The sequence below is a fragment of the Epargyreus clarus genome, unplaced genomic scaffold, assembly GCF_041222505.1.
Source record: "Epargyreus clarus isolate Ecla_fem2 unplaced genomic scaffold, WU_Ecla_fem_2.2 ptg000019l, whole genome shotgun sequence".
NCBI lineage: Eukaryota > Metazoa > Arthropoda > Insecta > Lepidoptera > Hesperiidae > Epargyreus > Epargyreus clarus.
In genome coordinates, this window is record NW_027332227.1 from 12,274,576 (window position 1) to 12,295,313 (window position 20,738).

Genomic DNA, 20,738 nt, shown 5'->3' on the forward strand with positions numbered 1-20,738 from the left:
ATTTTATTATCCTTTGTTTCAGATGCCCCGAATGATGCGAATTACATGATTGGTGGAGTCGTGATTGCCATGGCCCTAGTTGGCCTTATTATAGTGCTGCTGGCTCTCACAATCAAGTAAGTAAAAACAAAAGCCTAGATATAATCAAACCTCCTTACTGTAATTATGTGACTAGCCTTACTCAAATGTTATTGTATACGAATATCTATTGCGAGATCGGTGAATAACAGATTTTTATATTGTACAGTTCCCACTATAAGACATTCTTATATTTTTCTGTATTGTTATATAAATTGTGAATAAACAAATAATAAAATACAGTAAGCGATCTCGATAGGTATTTGTAAAACGATCGTAACTCGAAGATAGTACTTATGATGAGAGCCAAAGTCGTCGTAAAGAAATAATAAAAATCGTACGTGTATAAGCACTTGAAGTTTATGACTTCCCGAATAATCAAATGGGTAACGTAAAGCAAACAGAGATCGTTTTGAAAATAATTATATTTTGATCGAATGAGACTGGAGTGATGAATTGACGGGATAAATCAAGGGAAGAGATTGATACTGTGCCAAATTACGTCTTTAATATTTCCCGATAGTTCGGTAGATAAACTAGACTGTAGGGCAAATCTAAATCATAATAGTTGTGGTAGAATTAGACTTTAATTAAATAGATTTCAATTTTATACACAGAATAATAGATTTTTTAATGAATCTTTTAGAATTGTATATAAGACCCGAGGACAAAATTGTGTATAAACCTTATATACACTTTTCTCTACAACATACAACTATAATATACAAATACGAGTACAATAAAAATTGATGGCAATAACAATTAAAACACCGTATGATTGGAAACAATCTATAACGTGTCAATTAATATCTACGAGTATGCGTTATAAAGAAAAATGTACACGTTTCGTAATCAATGTTAATGAGATATTTTTCCACTTGCTTGTTTTATAAACAATCACATTCTATGTAACACAACTAAAGCCAGAGAATAAATTGTTTGTATATTTCCCATATTTCACATCAGTTACATGTAAGTTTTATTCGCTTTTCATTTATTCACCTTCATTCATATATTCGCATTCATGAACAGACATTGGATTTGTGTTTCAAAGAATGGTTGATATAAGATTATATACTTCCTGTTATTATAACATTAAATATTATTATTCTTACATTTAACATAAAATACCCACCTGAAGGAAATAAATTTGGTATAATGATTAATTCATTCAATTAGCTACTGTTTATATCCTGCTTACATGGATTCTCGGTGACTTGTACTTACTTATGCCCACATTGTTTTCACTTCATAAAAATATAATGTTTATATAACATAATAACTTCATACTTTATACATCTTTACTAATTTAAAAAAATCATTAAGCTTATTAACACTTTTGTAATCATTGGCACCACCATTTTGTCATAGATGCTTACATACATATTTGCTTATAGTTTGCATTCGAATTTACTTTTGGCAATTTGACAAAGTTCTTTACAATTCCTTGCATTCCCAGTCGATATTGTCATTTCCTCCCGTCTACCTAACATGTTTATTTTCAATAAGCGTACATACATATCCATTCATGCTCCGCTGTTCCTACCTACCAATCCTTACTATTCCATACCACCAATATCGTCTTGTCAATTAAGATTTGTTTTAACAGGATAATCTGGTTCTTGCAAAATGTTGTATTTTCTTAAATGTATAAGTACAATCCTACCAAACCATTCACATTTCATTGAACTTTATTTATCAATACATACCTAATTACCAGTTCTTTCAAAAAGGTTAAAGACATTTACTTGTATTGCATATCTTTCCTGGATGATATATTTATTGTGTTGATACTAGGTTTAAGGTAAGCATACTTGCTCGCCATGAAGGAAGCCCTAAATAAAGGAGATAATATATAAATAATGAATTTACAATCTGATTCGATATAAGAACTAGATGTGTACAAACGAATAAAGGTGGAGCACCCACAAAACTACAACTGTGGCGAATAATATTTATATATCATAGTGCATATAAAATATATATTCAATCTGAAAGTTATGCTATAGACATAAAACCAAAATATAATTTGATTGATAGTAACTTCTTTCATTGTAATATAGACTTACAACATCTGTCCGATGATGTAATTGGTGTAGACGAAACTGCTTCGTATCATACAATTGGAGACTGATCATTAGCTCAAGGCAATAGAACGGGCGAGTCACCTAAGTGCCGGCAACTCCAAGGATTTGTTTCAACGCTTACGTTCATTCTGTTACCTATATTTGTATTTACATTTTAATGTTAGTTGTAAACGCGACTTTGATTATAGTTTTAAAACAACAATTGGTTATTACTCGTATGTTAGTATGATTTATATTATTTTACCGTTTTACATATTTATCCAAGATGTAAAATGAACCCGGATTCTGTGGATGACTGTGGAATTCATGTGGGTTATTATCGCTAATTGAAATATGAAGTAAATTTGGTAGGCGGTTTTTTGGACATGCTAATAGCCGGCAAATTGTATCTGTAACAACTATATTTCCCTATTTTGGGTAAGTCCGGTAAAGTAGTAAAATAAGTAAATTCGAACAAGGTGATTTATATTGATATATCTTATTAGCTGTGGTACTTCAAAGTTTCCCATAATTATCGTTTTAAACTACGGCGTTTCAAGGTAATATCACTTTTAAAATGTTTGATATAAGGTTATAATTGTACGTGTCAATGGAATGAAAATTTTAACATTACTTAGATATGGTTGTATAAGAAAAAGTATTATTTCTTAAAGGGAAACAAATAGGGTATGACGGACATGCGTTGGTTTTTTCTTCCGTTTATTTTTGCATAAAAACTTGAACTGATTCAGAAGCAAATGAAATCATTATCTTAAAATAACTATGATTATATTCTCATTCACTGTAGGTAATGTATCACTTTGTGAATATTTTTTTGGAAAATTAAAAAAATAAAACTTGGTAAATGTAAGCCGACGTGGTGAACCTAGATTTTGTAATTAACTCCAATATACACAACATAGGTACAAGATCCTGATAATATGGCAATGTTTTGAATATGAGGGTAGACACCCATAATAATGACAGTTCGGAAATCAAGCGCTGTCTTTGCAGTTTGCTATTTAAAATATCGTGTGTTTAAACAGTCAGATTTCCCGAATTTACATTCGTAATCGACGCAGATGCTATAAAATTTTACAGTGATACTGATAGATTTAGCCGAAGCTGTTTACCAGAAAACGTAGTTACATTAATATAAACGTTTACCGCTGTCTGTCGTGTGTGGTGAAATATTTCGACTATGATGTTGATTTTCGGGATCATTAAACGATCTTTTAGAAAAGTTTTGAGGAAAATGTAAGTAAATATTTGATTATTTTGACAGGATAATACTTTGTGCAAACGTAAAGTTTGTTCCTTATGTAACGCAAGCTAATGTGCATCCCCCATACACGGAGACCCCATCCCCCATACATTCAATTTCTAAGGCGGACACAACATATTAAGTATATATATAAGTTCATGTCCATGTTATTAACAGTTCAAAGTATTTATTATTGCTTAAAAACTGAAATGGAAATTAATCAATATAATGTTTTTATGCCTTGACAGTAAATAAAGTTGAGTAGTTATAGCCGTATCTGATGAAAACCAATTATTAGATTCTAGACTAGACTTTTTGTTCGAGGAAATAATATATGTATTAGATTGGTAAGCAATTTATGAAATGCAATGTCAATGTTATATTGTGCATGAAATATAATTATCTAGACCTCGTTACCATTTATTATGATACGCTGAATTTAGTCACCATGATTGTCGCTTTTCCGCTCAGAAGGTCCTGTATTCGACTCCCTGCAAGATCATATTTATATCCGTGATAATATATGACACAGATTTAGGATTTCGTTCCTTTACGATGTGGGTCTGGGGTTTGAATTTATAAATACATAAACTTTCGTTATTCTATAGTGTTAGCAATATATTCAAATTATTTAATTACGTATAGTATTATTTTCATGATGTGTTATTTTTAAAATAATAAGTGCTCATTTATATAGTTACTGGCTGTATGGGTCATACGATTGTGTGCATTAGCATAAAAAAAGAAAAAGAACGCGCTTGGCGCGAGACTTTTATTTAATGCGGGAATAATAACAGTTGTAAATTAGATCAAGAAAACTAAAAAATCGTAAAAAAACCTAAATACACTTATTCCTTAGTGTCTTCCATTATATCTTCAAATGTGTATGAAGTTTAGTTGTGTGTAAAATGTATTTTCAAGATAACACCAATTGGCATAATGGTAACTAGATGGTCTTGTTTTAGCCAGTACAATCCATTTTTAACATAATTACTACGTCCTCTCAGTAATTGAGTACTTCCACTGTAGGATATAACCATTATTTTATTTACTACTTACTTTCAGTTTAGTAACGCAAACAAGTCTAGTTTTTTTAAACGCCTACAGTGTTAATTAGAAGATAGGAATTTTCAAAAATCCTTTTGGTTGTGTTCATTTACTTTAAAATATCTTAGAAGTACCAATGGATTTTTAATATTTTAAATAAAAACCAGATCAAAATAAACTAAAGTTTTTTAATAATGAAATATCTGTTTTTATGACAATTTAAAATACTTACTATATTTATCTGTGTATATTGTAGACACACGCATAAAATAGCAATTTGTCAAATAGTAACCCGAGATAGAAATACTAAATCGTATCAATGTCATCCAGACTTCAATGCGGTAGATCGACGTGTCACGTGAATCCAAAAACGGGACGGATTAAAAAAGAACCCATGTAATACAAAAATAAACTCGAACGAACGAAAAAAGATCGAAAATCAATGTTATTGCTTCGACCTCAGACCATTCACAACCTCTGTACGAATAGTTATCTATGTGACTCGATTATTTTTGTTCATATGACATTGACAACACTGTAGTGCGTTTCTAAATTTTTGTCTGTCTAAAAGTAATTTGTAACTATTTCAATTCTTGAGTTACTACGCTGTCGATTAGCTGACTTAAATCACCACTTTGAATGCTATGCTATCATAATGTTAATAGCAGAAAGTTGAATTCAGGAAATGAGCAACAGTTTATTTCTGAAAACTTAAATAACTGTGATCATCATCGCGCTTAGCCGAGCGCTTGCCCCTAAATACCCAACAGTAAAAGTCTAATGATTGATAAAATCGCAGATATTTTTGGTAGGAACTCATACAAGTCAACTATTCGGTAAGAGATGATACTTCACACGTTGTTGAGTTTGTGGGTTAAAGAGTAAAAGTTCTCATAGAAGGAGCTAATAGATGGTTAATTAAAGCAACCAGTCCACAACAATGAACCACCAAGGTCCGCATCATGTTTGGACGGACGCCAGCTCTTCTGCATCAGAAAATTGAATTTCTGTAACAATAGCGTTCTGCATATATTTAGTCTCTTTGACATCTTATCCTTGTGTTTGATGATCACTGGTTTACGATTTTTTCCGCAGCTAAGTTGGTTGAACCAAGGAAGTTTATTTCTGAAGTCACGTCACAAAATTGAATTTCAAATGTCAGCAACCCTATTAACATGGGATCATGGACTCAGATGCTTACCTTTTATTCAAATGTTATGTTTTTTTTTAATGTTTAGAATTATTCGCTTCAGGCTTAGTAAATTTTAACCAAAAGAATCCTGCTGCAAAATATTCACTTCCTGGTATTACATTAGACAAATAAATATTTAAAACTATCTCATGATGAAAAATAAATTCGCTACCTATTATATCACTCGAACGAATTAGGCACAGTTTAAGCTAATAAGATCAACATACATTCAAGAATTGATTTTCACAATTGAAATACAAATTATTTAAATGTCTTCTATAGTGTGATCGTTGGCAAAAAATTTTTGCTTGAAATTCCCATTTATCGTAATTGTTACCAAAATAGCAACAGCTGGTGTTCGCATTTAGTCATCGCTTTATTAACATAAATGGCTCCCACTTTTAAGTATCATTACACGAATAGCTAGGTAATGCATCTCACGCAACGGATGAAGTTATACGTTTTGGCATGCGATGGAGCATGGCTGCTCGGAAGTATGTGCTTTTAAGTCTGCTAACAGTGACGTCCAGAAGCTTTGTTGTATTGGCGTGGTAAGAAATACTGCACTTGCTGTATGTCTTATTGTTTTGAACAAAATATTTTAATGTCAGTTCAGTCAATACCTACTGATAACGCTTAGAACTAAGTTAATGAAGACTAAAGAATAGTTTCTCTTTTTAAAATTATTATAAATCGTGAATTTGTTCTAGATGTAGAAAGTTTCATTATTATTTAGCTGTTAAAGAGTTTTAGCTAATGTCTAGTTAAACACTGACACATAATTAATACGGATATACAAATCAACCAAGGTCCGCTGATGCTGGATCCATGCCAATTGTAACGTCAACATCTGTTCAGTAAAAGTACGTAAAAGTTTTGCCGTTCCTAACAATATCCACGAAACTAAACATATTAAGTGTTCATAACCCATAGGCGCCATGATAGGCACATGACTCATAGCGTTTGTGATAAGAACGGATTGGCGTTAACATCGAGACCAATTAATCATTGATGGTAAGTTAATTTTCGAAATAGAAACACTTATTTGCTTCGAGTTAAATGTTTGCCTTCATTTGTCATTAGGTAATAATAACCACACATTTGCCATAACAATCAACCTTCTGACTTAATATACAAAAAGTCGGATTCCAAGTATTCAGAAATTTAAATGACGATTAGGTGTGTGTTTTACCGTGGATATTTGAGTCGGAGTTGATTTAAACAGATTTTATGCGGTTCATCCACGAGAACAAAATGTAAAAAGTTATCTCCCTTTCACATAATGTGTCTTTGTTGACCTTTAGTCAAAATGTTACATATTCCATTTCTTATTTGGTAGTTTATACTAATATCATAAAGAGGAAAACTTTGTTTGTTTATCTGTAATGAATAGGCTCAAAAACTACTGGACCGATTTAAAAAATTCTTTCACCATTCGAAAGCTACATTATCCACGAGTAATATAGGCTATATTTTATATGAATATATTTGATAAATAGATTTTGCGGCGGTACAAAGTTTGCCGGGTCAGCTAGTATGTTATATATTTAGACATATATTTTAACAGTTGTCGTCGTATTCGTATTCTCTGAAACGAAACATTAACCTACTTAAATTTCTAATGTTCTCCGGCGCCATTGTTCTATGCATCCTTGTAAAAGTGAAAGCTACCCGTATTTTCTGCGTTGAAATGTGCATCGTAAATTTTTAACATCCTACAGAAGTTAAAGTTGCTTACTGTTTTTGAAAATTTATAAGTTACAATAAAAATAGTACTAAGTATAATGTTTAGCGTTGTAACTTGTACATAATTGCCTTGAATTATTATTATTGTTTTCGACATAGATATGAAATATATTAAATACTTTTATACGGTTGAGTCAAGTCCTATTTTTATACAATGTAACTTCAAAATGATACTAAATAACAAATCAACACAAAACTATGTGAATCAATCGAATCAAATCTAAGGAAATATTACAGAAACGTTACACGTGAAATGTACGAATTTGACAGCCGCAAACAACATAGATTTTGGTTTTGTAATCAGATTAAACAATGTTCCACTATTGTTCTATTTGTTCATTTCGGTTCGGTGTGTTTCAGACGTGACCGATTTTCAGATTTAAACCAAACAAGCCATAGAACATAATTGGAATGTAAACGAAGCTAGGCTTACTTTTCAAAATTGATTTTTTTTGGTAAAATTTAATTTTGGACACGAATCTAGGTTAAAAATTCCATGCACTGGAACTGTCCAAAAAACGTTTTCTCTGGAAGAATGATAAATTTACCTTTACTGAAAAGTTTAATACGCATAGGTTTTTTATATACTATTATCAAAGGATCGAACTCATAGATGATTAGTTTTGATCTTATAAGCACAGTTTTTAGCGAGGATTGATAGTGGATTGCGAGTGGATAATTCTAACATAAATATTATCCTCAATAGTTGAACATTTTGTTACATTTTCGAGAAATTTTGCATGGTCATGTTTGAGATAAATTTACACAATTGCAATAAACAGCAAAGGACGTCCATGCTGACGTAATATGAATTTAGTTACATCCCATTGAATGGAATTGACCTTACAATTTTGTGGCAACCATTTTAATTCGGATTCAACAACACAATTCAATTGAAGTTGACGCATTCCGTTTATGGATGTCCCGTCAGAAACTTGTTGATAGCAACGATCACATATCCATTAACTGTTTGTATAAGCTTGCTTTAATTATATCTATCAATCTGCACTTGTGAAATTTGAAATGAACCAATCGTTCCCTATACTTTTGGAGACAGACCTAACAATATAGGAAGGTAAATGTGGTTCATAGAATGGACTATTAAATAATCATCGACTGTCAATTGTATCAAGACCACGTAAGGCTTATTATTTCAGGATTAGAGAGCTGCTATTCATTTTTTATCATTTACGCCCAAGTTTAACCTATACTTTAAAATCTGTTACTAAATATCATTGTCAGTTAGAGTTAGTTCAACGAAATTGATCACATGAACTGCTAGCGTATTTATAAATACTGTTCCAATCCACGTGATACACATTCATGTGCGAATGTGTAAACGAAAATACATCAGCAGTTGAACATTTGTTCCCAAATAACAATATCAAGTTGTGAATTTAATTTTCAAAAAAATTACTAGTTTGCCAGATGTCGTATTCAGGTGTTTTCGTCAATCGGATCTTTAATGGCAGGAAGTCATCAAGTCTTTGTGTGGTCCAGTTTCACCTGACAGCTGGCGTTAAATCATGATAAATTTAAGACCACTCCAATTTGTCTTACAGCATAATTATTTATATATTTTTCTCGTGAATGAAGCGCATATCCGTTACTTGAAGAAGATGAATGATCTTCGTTGAAAGTGTTGCAATACTTGCACACATCAAATGTCATTTATTCGGCAACAGTATGGAAGATAAAGTCTGTTGTTTTTACTCAATTACATTCTTTACGAAATGTTAAAAATTAGAATTTCATTACGGAGGGTATTAAAATTTATAAAGTTTTATTTAAACAGATAAAATGTAGTGCCTTTTAAGACGATGTTACAGTGTCTTATGTAAGTTAATTTACCTTACCACGAACTTTTTATGAGAACATTAGTAAAAATACTTATTTATAATCACAAGATTCGAACTAACGAAAGTTCTGCCGCCATAAAACTGTTATCGCTTTGCTGGAACTTTGCTGGAACCATTCCACATGTCAGCTTAAAAGTAGCTTTATGAAAATGTACAAACGGATTTAGCAAACGCCCCTTGATGCCCACTCGATGTATCTTATCACCCGATAACGATAGGGCTCAATACATTTGCTTATATCCATGAAAGTTTTGACGTCATCTCTTAATGGAATCCATAATCGCTAATATGTTCTATCACTTCATTGTTAACAAACGCCATAATACCTAGTACTACCAGCTTGGCTATCTTTCGGTCGGGAACTTACTAAGCGGTCTTTGTTTATGTTTTGCAACAAACTTTCTCGCTGAAGAAGACCTCATTAAGAAGGATTTCTCCAACTCTCGAGCTCCATATGAGCATTCATGTACAACACGACCAATAACAGTACGAATAGTCTTAAATATTCTGTCGTGATACATAAATAATTAGCTGAATTGTCTCCCGGCTTAGTGCCGCAGCACTTGTTATGTATGAATACAGCACACTGGGACCGACATCCGTTGACGTGCAACTGTTTTCAGTCGAACCACAAAGAGCGAATAACAAAGCCGAGCAGCTCCAAGCATATTGAAATTGAATAACTTTACATCTGCCAAGACAAGAGACTAATTAGTGACGGTATTTAATGTGATCGTGCCAAATTAAATTTATGTACGTACTTTTGTGTGATTTTTGTGAAAAATTGCCGGTGCCATGTTGCGTGATCAGGTCGGCGGATAGGCAAAGAAGGGTTATAATGAACGTGCTTAAAATACCGTAACGCATGTCGATTGCAGAGGGCTTTCGGTGCGAGGTCGAGTCCCCATAACATAGCAATAAGGTAACGGGAGAGGTGCGTGTTCACTGTTCAGTCGCCACCCACCGGCGCGTTGCGCGAGGCGTGGTGTCGATGCCACGAGCCAGTCAAATAGTCACCGCGGTGTCGGCGGTATGAAAACTCACGGCGGTTGACCGGCAGTCTGCGCCAAAACGCGCCGAGCGCCCCACGTTGGCGCCTCGCCGCCCTCGCTCACACCAAACTCTCTGTGTCAAGTGTCTGTGCACGCCTTTCGATGCTCTTCGCTCCGATCGCCGTCGAGGCGATGAAGTGTAAAGAGGAAAATTGCGAAGTTGGCGTGGTGCTGGAACACAACTCCCTGATCGTGCTGTCTGTCAACAAGACCATCGTCTGCCTCTGCGGACGAGACAAGAACAACCCCTTCGAGCGCGGGTAACTTAACCTATTGGCCCGCTAGTCGACTAGTCGGTTACTGCTTACTCCTTAGGTACCATCTTGTGAAACGGCACTATATCACACATGAATTTTGGTAGCCCTATGACAACTGTCTATGATAGCGGCACGAATGGTGACGTATTTCTGGATCATAACATTGTACCCGTGGGCAGAAATACATAGATTACAGTTACGGTAATAAATTGGGCGTAGCATTTTATTTTTGTCTTAATTATGTCGCGTGAAATGCACCGAGAAACTCGTTTGCTATCATTCGGTCGTGCAACAAGGTTATCTTCTGTCTGGTCAAGGAAAATTCCTTGTGATTGCCCATATACCACTCTCGATGTGTCTGCTCGATTGCATTCGATGTTTTAAAGCTTAAAGTAATGGAAGTACTTGACGTTTAATTTCGCGCGATGTGGCTTTAGTCGTTAGTGATTGGTTACTTTATCCGACATGCGGTTCTATTTAAAACCTGACAATTCTATAGAGTGAGTCAGATAATCGAAGAGACGGGCAAAAACGTGTAGCTGGAGGAATATAGCAGGAACTGATCGTCGACCGTAACTGGCAAGGTCGCGGTCGGTCGTACAATGGCTTCCAAACTAATAAGGACTGGACAATTTAATGCTTGTTTTATTCAAGTATGGACACTTGGACAGTCATGTAATTGAGGTCTCGTATCTGATCTTTGAATTGTTTGTTATGAAGGTTATGTAGTTAATACCAAATATAAAATATTATTGTTATTATTTACGCTCCACTTATAGATTAGTTATGAAGTAATGCCTAATTAATCTGATCGTTTATAAGACAGGTGATTGTAATATATAAAATGTGTAGAAGGTACCTGAACCCTTCTCTTGTATGAATCTCGTGGCTGTTAAACGGCTTAAACCTGTTGCTGAGAAGACATAATAATGTATGATTCAATAAGAATAATCTTAGAACCGAAGACGCCAAAACGGTATTCGATAATTGTGACATGGTATTTATGTAATGCGGATGTTACATATTTCGATTTCTAAGTCTATCCTTAGAAATCGAGTAGGTATGCTTTGAAATATGTAAAATTGCTATAATACTTGAAATATAAAAATAATTTTATGTAGGAATATATGAATCTAAATGTTCGCGTGGTTGATAGCAACGTTTATTGGCATGACCTCCACATTTGCCTCATTATTGTCGCAATAAAATTAATAAGCAAAAAATACGGAAAATCACACTTAACGTGATATTGCTCGAATGTATTTTATTATACCTCAAGATTTACGTTGAGAAAGTATTAACTGTGGGGGTTAAACAAAATACAAGGAGTCAATGAACCTTATTGAACTTTTATTTCAATAATTTATCTTATCTTCTGATTGCAAATATAATAAACTTATAAATGTTGTGTATTTGATGAGATAGTGATAGGTCAATCATCATGAAGATGACGATGACATAATACTTTCTCAATTGTAAATCAAAGGTACGAATACATAGGTACATTAAACGTAATGAACGTAAGCATTGTTTGTGTGACCACTTTTCAACGTTTATATAACAGCCCCAGACGATGTTTTCGTAAACATAAGAGATTACAAACGAAACCCTATTGATCTCAGGTCGTCTGAGAACCCGAGAGAATGCATCAAGGTATGAATTGTTCTCGTCCAAGCAAATAAATCCTGTATGACAAAGGAAATAAGTATGTCTATTGTGTTTATAAGCAGATTGTTCTTTGAAAACGAATGTACGAAATAACTTCAAAAATGTATCGTAATTCAATATCTTATTTAGTTTAATGTCAATACAATTATGATGGCTGAATTGAAGACATATTATATTAATAACACTTATATTATTTGCAATTTTAAATTTTAGGTAATTCCGAGACAAACTTTTTACTTTTTAAATAAGGTTTATTTCGCCTAATGCATATAATAGTTGTATTTACCCCATTGCTCGTTATGATACATTGATGGCTAATTAAAATCCCGTTTTGTTTAATAATCTACTAAATTTATATTTGCAATTGTGATAAAAGGAAAATAAGTCTAATTATGTTCGCCGTCGCTGCTTTTATGGTTTATTTGTAATAAAATAATCGAACCGATGTAACATTAATTATGAGTCTATGCCACGATATTATGTTTGTATTGTCTTATCCTGCATTTTATAATTGTCTACAATAATAATCAAATTGTAATAACGATCGCCCCTAAATTCCCTACAAAAAGAATTATTTAATATTTATAATTCACATTCGAAAATAAAGTTATGAACCAATAAGTTGAAAGTAAAGAATATGAAAATCACACATATTCTTAATCCAAAAAGGTTAGGTACTATAGTATGAGTCTGTCGAGTTAATTAGAACTACTAAAAGACATGTGTTGCAATTAAGTTTTCTAGGATGATCATATATCTATTTTATATATACAGCGATGTCCATATTAAAAATGTATTGGCTCTCATCAATAATGACGTCAATGTTACAATCGAACTTCGGCGCCACTAATAATCATTTCATCAATTGCACTCTTTTATAGACTGCTTATTGAATTTCTTATACGGCCTTCTAGATCGTTCATCTGGAATAATGACGTTAATAACATCATTGACACTATCATTATCAACAATACTATATCCACTGGTAAACAGACTTTATTTGTTCGGATTTTTTTACAATGATCGAAGTCAACCTGATAAACTCTATTGACGCAAGCATGAGGTCAAAACAGTCTGTTGCTAGCACCATACTCCAAAAATTATCTTGTTGTGCACACTAAAAACATCACGCGATACATTGAAACCTATTTTTAAAAAGTTTATGTTTAAATCAGTAGGTTAAGTCATTTTAGTACTATAATATTTTTTTTTGCGCTTGAACTACTTAGTAACTTTTTTTCCGTAGTTAATCTAGCATTACGTTAGACCAGTCTCAGTTAAGAGATAAATTAATAAAACGATAGGCAAATAAAGTCACAGGAAAATATTCGTGAATACACAAATAGTATACGCCATAGATACATACAGATGCTACGAGTATGTATAATAGTCTCCTTGGTAACGATCACACGGTTGATTGTTGATATTTTAGATGAACTCGATATTCCGCCAAGGTTTCTTTATCAGCCAATAGCTGTGTTGAGACTGGCACGCATATAAATTAATTGACTTGTGCTATACGTTTTTAATGTTAAAGATAAAGACATTTGAGCGTGACTTTGTAGATAAAGATAATAATGTACGTACACGGAATGATCTTAAAATTGTATGTTTATTGACGTAAGATAATATTCGTTCGATCAGGGTAATGTTACTACGTGACTTACGTTTTGTTATTTTGCTCAGCTAAAAATAACTAGAATTTTATTTTTAGGTTTTCGTTAGAATTCGTTGGCGTTTGTATTGTTCGGTAGAAATCTCGTTTATCATCGATATCCTCCAGACGGTTCTCAAGGGTAACAACTTATAATGGTTCACTACCTGTGTTTTTTATCCCACATTCGAGTCAAAGGCCCGAAGGCTCGGCTAAGTTAGAGCGAACTAAGGGCGTTGCACCTTCCCGCTCTCCCTTGCCCTGCAGCCCTACTTTGCCTTTACGAGTCGAAAGCGCTGAATACGCACCTCCTTCACGATATACGCGTGCATGTGTTTGACCGAAAGAGATGCAATGTCACCCAACGTTTCGCCCGTTCCGTCCATAGACACAGATGTGCGTAAACTCGCTATAGTTTGCTATACATTTATATTCTCTGGACTTTGAACTCGGTTAATGGTGAAATGCAGGACGTCTCCCTCGCATTTGTTATCATCCACAAAATCAATATGGGCTCATTAATTTTTCTTACTATCTCGACGTTCTAGATAAGTTTAACTGCCGAAATGGAAGCGTGGTCTCTGTTTACTTACGGTCTCATGATTAACGCCGGCAACTGATATAAACTTAGCGATTCCGGCAACCCCTTATCTACTTGTTGCATTTGATTGATGTGTACTGATAGCTTTATCTGTATGTATGATTAAGTCTTCTATTATGTATACGACGGATCATCTTTAACGCAAGAATTCACGACACAGCTGGTTTTAAATGTCAGATTTGCACTCACAGCCGTCATAGTAAAACCCGAATCGATTAGACCACGTTATAAAAAGTTAAACGTGTGTGAATTAATTTTATGGCTTGGGCAAGCGGGACTAACCAACGGTCGGATGCGTCATTATCGTTACCATTACGATATGAGAGCGACCGAAGAAATCGCCACCAGTCGTAGTTTTTCGCGGAAAACGGCCACATCGTCAAATCCTCTCCCCCCTCTCCCTTCCACCCGCGCTGGCGCCGCGTCAGACGCGAGCATATAAAAGCCATGCGCGCCCCTCCACTCCAACTCAGACGCATGGAGTACTCCGTAGAGGTCGTTTGGCACGAGCGAGCGCTTTGCTAGGCACCTGCCGGCCACTTTACGATAACATTCTAGTCACCGCGCAGCTGAAGCTCGCGTAACGCGGTCTACCGCGCGTTCCTACGAGCAGTGATATGTGCAATAGCTCTACTTACAAAATATAAATAATTGTGATAATTTATTTAAATTAGTTATTAGTTACGCGCGTCGTTTAGACCGTGATACGGCTGTGAGTGAAAATTGTGAAATTGAAATGTTGTGACTGCCCGACTGGAACTTGTTACCTGTGATCCAGCCCAGTGTGTTCAGTTATTCTTGCGTTGAAGGATCCTTCGCCACGATGGTCGGAAACAACGGTACTATGATGGCGATTCGCATCGTCCACAGTAAGCTGCGCAAGCGCGAGGAGCACTCGGCTTCGGTGCACCCGGCCGAAGCTGTGCTCCAGGCTGCGCCGCAACCACCGCCTGAGCCTGTTGCCTTCCGTCAGCAGCCCTTGTGGCAGTTCCCACCGCCGCTGCCTCCGCCTTACGTCTATCCTCACGATCAGGTTAGTTATCAAAATATTACGATCACATTACGACATCAACACTCATTAACATCCTATTTCGAGAATGGAACCAGTTGCAGCATTTATACTTGACCCAAATGCTATTAATGCCACACGCCAGATGTGAACATTTTCTAGTTAAGTTTTGTACCTCCTGCAATTCGAGCCAAACAATATGGAAAGTTAGGAACGTTAACATTAAGATTCAAAAGAAATCGTGATTGGTGCGACCCACGTCCCCGCCACGCGAGAGAGAGTTGGTTAAACGGCTCGGCCACGATATCTAAGTGCGAAATAATAATTTAAATGTCGGGACACGCTTGCGGAGTAGAAAGCTGCACAAGGCGAGCATGTTGTAACCGTTCGACCTTCTTTCTTTGTGGCAGTCTAGCTTGGAACAAAAGACCGTAAATGCAAACAAACTGTACTGAAAAGTGCAGCCTCTCAAAATAATTTACCCTCATTAACACGGTCCGGTTACCACTTCCCGAGGCCTACTTACCGTTGCATCGTTCATGTTTATGTTTGCAATACACGAATAGCCATATCGGGTCTGTACCAGGAAGTAGAGAATGCTAATGTGCCTTTGAATAGTGTATTCAAGGCTTGCTTCATACGCGCACGGCCTCAACGTTTATTTCGCGTTTCCTAGATAGCACAAATGAAAAAAAAACTGCTTAAACCAGTCTCAATCATAACTAAGATTCACAATACGAGGAACGTTTACAAAAAGTTCTCGCGTCAAAGTAATAACATTAAACGTTCGACGAGACGACCTTCTTTCAACGTTTGTTTGGCTGGCAACCGCGTCTAAATATAGCATGTGGGGAGTATTGTGTAACTGGAAATCGTTTCTACATCGGCGCAAATGCACCTAATGCATCCATCGGGGACGGTAACGGAACCACTAAATCGGGCACGAATCATCGGGGTCAACAAACCTATTCCAGACGTTTTGGATCAAAGAACCGGTCATAACGTCTCTTTTCTTTTATTTCTAGGACAACTTGATGCAGCCGATCGGTAACGAGCGTGCGAGTTTTCGCAGTCTACGCAAGAACATTGGTGGTCGTTGGAAACGACTGGTGAAGAAGAAGCCTGAACAGGAGGTGTACACGATCCCGCCCGAGCTCAAGCCGCAGCTTAAGCAAATTTACGTGTATTAGCCGCCTTTACAACATACGTATTCAAGCAGCTAAGAAGCAGGACACTTCAGCGCTGATCAGGCATAGACCTCAACCAACAACTCCATGGTTGTAATCATAATCATATCTTTACTCGAATATCAAAATTTTTAAAAGTTAAAATGTCTTCACGGGCATCTCGCCCTCTTTCTTGACATATCGTTTCGACCAATTAAGTAATCTTATGACCAATATTCTTATGTAAATCTTCATTCATTCAGCACTTCATTGTGATGTAAAGCCTAGATATGTATTATTAAGTATTAGAACACTGATGTTTGAGTGTTGTTTCGTTGCCGATATCTGAATGTTGTAAGCATGAGTGATAGTCAAATGAATTTAGTTTAATTTTAATTTAAAGTTATGAATGAACTTAGGAAGATGCGGTCGCGCATACTAGTGACGAAAATCCAATAATAATGATAGAGAAACGATGATGCCTTGATAACTGTAATATTGACTATAGGGCATTTGTAGTTCATTAACTTATTCTAGACATGATCGTATTCTTAGACGAACTTCGATCAAATAGTTTCGTGAGCCTATATTATACACGTGTACTGTGTGGATATTAAAGAACACCTTTGTTTGATGCAGTATTTTATATCATTCGTTTTGTGTTGTGAGTGAGACTGAAATATGGTACAATTTTAACGTAACGTATACATACTACCAAATTTAAATATTTTCTGATATTGTTTAACATGATTCAATTTCCAAACTATATCGGATTTCTGGCGTTTTAAATGTTTAGGTCACCGCCATTTCGGGTAAAATTAGACTCATCTTAGATTTACCGTCCATTTGTTGTCCGTAAGCACACGATTTTGCATTTCGTTCGATGTCCATATCGATAGATGTAGCACTTTCAAATTTAGACAAATGACGGACAGCAAAATGGACGTTTTAATTGTATCCGTATTTTTCAAATGTCAAGTGCGTTTCACAGTCAAGTCAAAATGTATTATAGAGAATATAATAGACGTTGCGTTAATTGCATTGCATGCTATAGTAGTGTAATTTTCAGATTTTCGCCCGGTCTTTACCTGCTGTGATATTTATGAAAATATAAGAGAATGGAATAAAAAGTTTTCAATGATATGCTGTTTTTGTATACATCCTGGTCAATTACTCAGGGAAGACCGACGGTCGAGAATTTCGATAGCTCATATTGAGCTTGATATTTTGATGATTTAAGTTTGTAGCTAATAGGTACAATAAACTCAGCCATTATTATATTTTTTCGTGAAGTCTTACTGTATACACGACTACCATACTATGTTATGACGATATTTTTAACAGCGTGCAAAGTTACTTTTTTATTTAAAACTGTAATCTGTCATTGACATTGAAAAATAAATTCCATCGTGATAATGTTATTCATTTGTTTTCTTATTTTTATTGTAATCAACCCTATCACTTCAACATGATTAGATAAATCTGATTTATACAAAATCTAGAATAAATCAAGTTAAAAATACAAAATTGAAGTAAAATACATAATTATTTTCTAAAACACTGCCTAGAAAACACCGATCCACCTATCTTAAAACCTAAAGAAATGAAGTAAATTGCCGATTACTCTCGCATAAGTTATGAAATATGTAAGTTAAAATACACAATCACAACAAAATATCGATAGCAGTAGTAAATTGGCTTTCTTCGATGAAATATGAAGAAATACCTATACGCATCCATACAAAAACTTGTAACATGAAGAGCTGTAAGTGGCGGAATAACAGAGGTCATTGAACTTTTTGTTTTGTTTTGGAGTTAAAATAATTAAATAATATTGACATAAAATTATGTAACAATTACGCTAGTTCTGATACTGTATCTAAAATGATTACTACTATCGTTGAAAATCTGTATTGGTTTGCGACCTAATCTAATTTAACGCCATCTGTTTCGCGACTCGAAATTATATTTATAATAAGTGATGGATACAACGCCATCTATGTTGATTACTATAAACAAACATGTAGTGCCATCTACTTTATGTAACTAAAATTAAATAATCCAGTTACTAAGGAGTCATAACAGAGCCATCTAGTGAGTAGCGTACATATTAATATGTGTTGAGTGCCATCTACCAAAACATTTTTGAACTAATTTGTGTAAGCGTATACTAAAAGTATAAATGAACGTAGTTATTAGTTAGGTTACAAGATGTCAGTATTTTACATTATTTTGCTTTTACTTAAAATTTTTGTTATAGATATTTAATTGTTATTATCTACTTTAGTATCTGCGTGTTAGTATCTACGTGAAAGAATTGTATGCACAAAATTATAAATTATATTGTTCATATTTGTGTTTTATTTAAGCCTCCTAATTGTAATACTTTTGTAAATATTTTATTTCACAAATGAGATACATTGCTGAAACTTTCGCACACTGCTTATGTGCTTATGTGTACGTTTTCAATTAATAAATTATAACTAAATGTATTTTAGAATAAAATTTAGAGAAGCAAGGTGGCGCAGATTCATTACATGATACAAGTGACCGTGGCCGGTTACGAAACAATATTTCCTCTAACAAAAGGAATTTCTCATTCTTGAAACATTAACAAAATTTTGTTTTATCAAGTCGTAGTACCGAACATACAATCCATTCGATGGGCGATGGACAATGGCCACTGCCGTCTATGCATATCAAACCCGCATAGGATTGAAATCCAACTTGTCTGGTCACTGATCTATGGGCCACTGATATACCTTTGAGGACTATTGGAACACCTAGCAGCACCCGTATGTTTCGCCACATCTTACAAACAGAACATATTAGTCCTTAACACTGTTTAGAAGTAAAAACACCGGTAGCTAGTAAAAAGCTACTAAATGCGGCTGCTATTTTTTTTATATAATTATGTATCAGAATTAGTAGACGAGAATCAGTAGATACTGCCACCAATGGACATCTACAATCAACTCCAGATAAAATTAGATTCGTACTGAAGATCGGCTACAGATGATACTACACCTGAGGACTAAGCTGGAATGCCTCGGAAAATGATGTCTCCCTTACCACACCTTTTTAACCAAAATACATCAGCGCTTAGCACTAGGCAAAAGGTGTGGCGGCAATGCCGCCGGAGTTCACAGAGGCTTCTACCACACTAAGGTGTACCACATTAAGGATTACTCGCTTACTCAAGTATTTTGTTGTATTCGCGTTTAATATCTCCGTCTCATTGGGTCCGGGTCTCATTACAGCCTCTTTATGTACACTTGTCAATCACGAGACTAAGGTCCGTGGAGCGTTATTTTCCGGGCATTTGCTACTGTTTATTTTGCGGAAAATAAGAATCCATTAAGGATATCGTGGTTTGCTACTTTCTACCTATTACTTGTGTAATGGTCGTATGAATTTCGAAGAATACATTTTTATTAGATTAGATATTCCTACCTGAGGTCGGCCACAGATGCGCCGCTACCCCTGAGGACTATGCTGGAACGCCTCGGAAAAGTCTGTCTCCCTCTTACTACACAAATAGTCGGAAGCGATAGTCGGATGATACTTTAGGAAATTCTACCGTGAGTAAAGGGCTGCAAATTCTACTATCACTATCAATATTTCATGCATATTTCATGTATTGTATCATTTTTAATGCGTTAACAAGTAGTGGTTTGTGGTATATATATATTTGTATGTTGTGTGTCTTTTAAGGTGTACAACTATCCCTATCCACGGGAACACTGCTGACAAACTGTTACACAGTTTGGCAGATTAATAATATATGTATGAATGTACCTTATGAGAGAAAATAAATAAAAAAACAATACTACCAGACTACCAATTCCAATTTGAATTTAGCTACTATGCACTTCACTGGTGGCAATTGCCTGCGTTTATGTATTTTGGAATGTAGGAAGGTGGAAGCGGAGGGCGGTTAAAGGTTTCCTTACCCTCCCATTAAGTGCAACAATAATGAAGTTATGATAGGAGGAAAAGCACGCTGAAACTTTTCGTGTAATATACATTATACAGTAATGCGTGCATTGCCGAAAATTGGGTTATTGATCGACTTTGAC

General features: G+C 35.0%; 2 protein-coding genes across 5 annotated transcripts in view; one reads left to right on the forward strand and one right to left on the reverse strand.

Moving 5' to 3' along the window:
- The window catches only part of LOC140750240 (uncharacterized), a 343,727-nt gene extending 333,522 nt beyond the window's left edge, over window positions 1–10,205 (reverse strand). The window contains exon 1 of the mRNA XM_073083674.1: window positions 10,110–10,205. Within this exon, the coding sequence (XP_072939775.1) occupies window positions 10,110–10,160 (51 nt within the window). The 5' untranslated portion in view covers window positions 10,161–10,205. The remainder of the gene's footprint in view (window positions 1–10,109) is intronic.
- LOC140750246 (uncharacterized) overlaps window positions 1–18,080 on the forward strand; it is a 281,508-nt gene extending 263,428 nt beyond the window's left edge. For 3 of the 4 annotated variants that reach the window (XM_073083681.1, XM_073083682.1, XM_073083683.1), the window contains exons 4-6: window positions 23–116; window positions 15,355–15,517; window positions 16,519–18,080. In XM_073083681.1, coding sequence (XP_072939782.1) covers window positions 23–116; window positions 15,355–15,517; window positions 16,519–16,683 — 422 coding nt within the window. In that variant the 3' untranslated portion in view covers window positions 16,684–18,080. Of the gene's footprint in view, window positions 1–22; window positions 117–10,246; window positions 10,565–15,354; window positions 15,518–16,518 lie in introns of those variants that run through there. The other variant, XM_073083684.1, reaches the window with a different exon arrangement.
- Window positions 18,081–20,738: the final 2,658 nt, after the last annotated feature.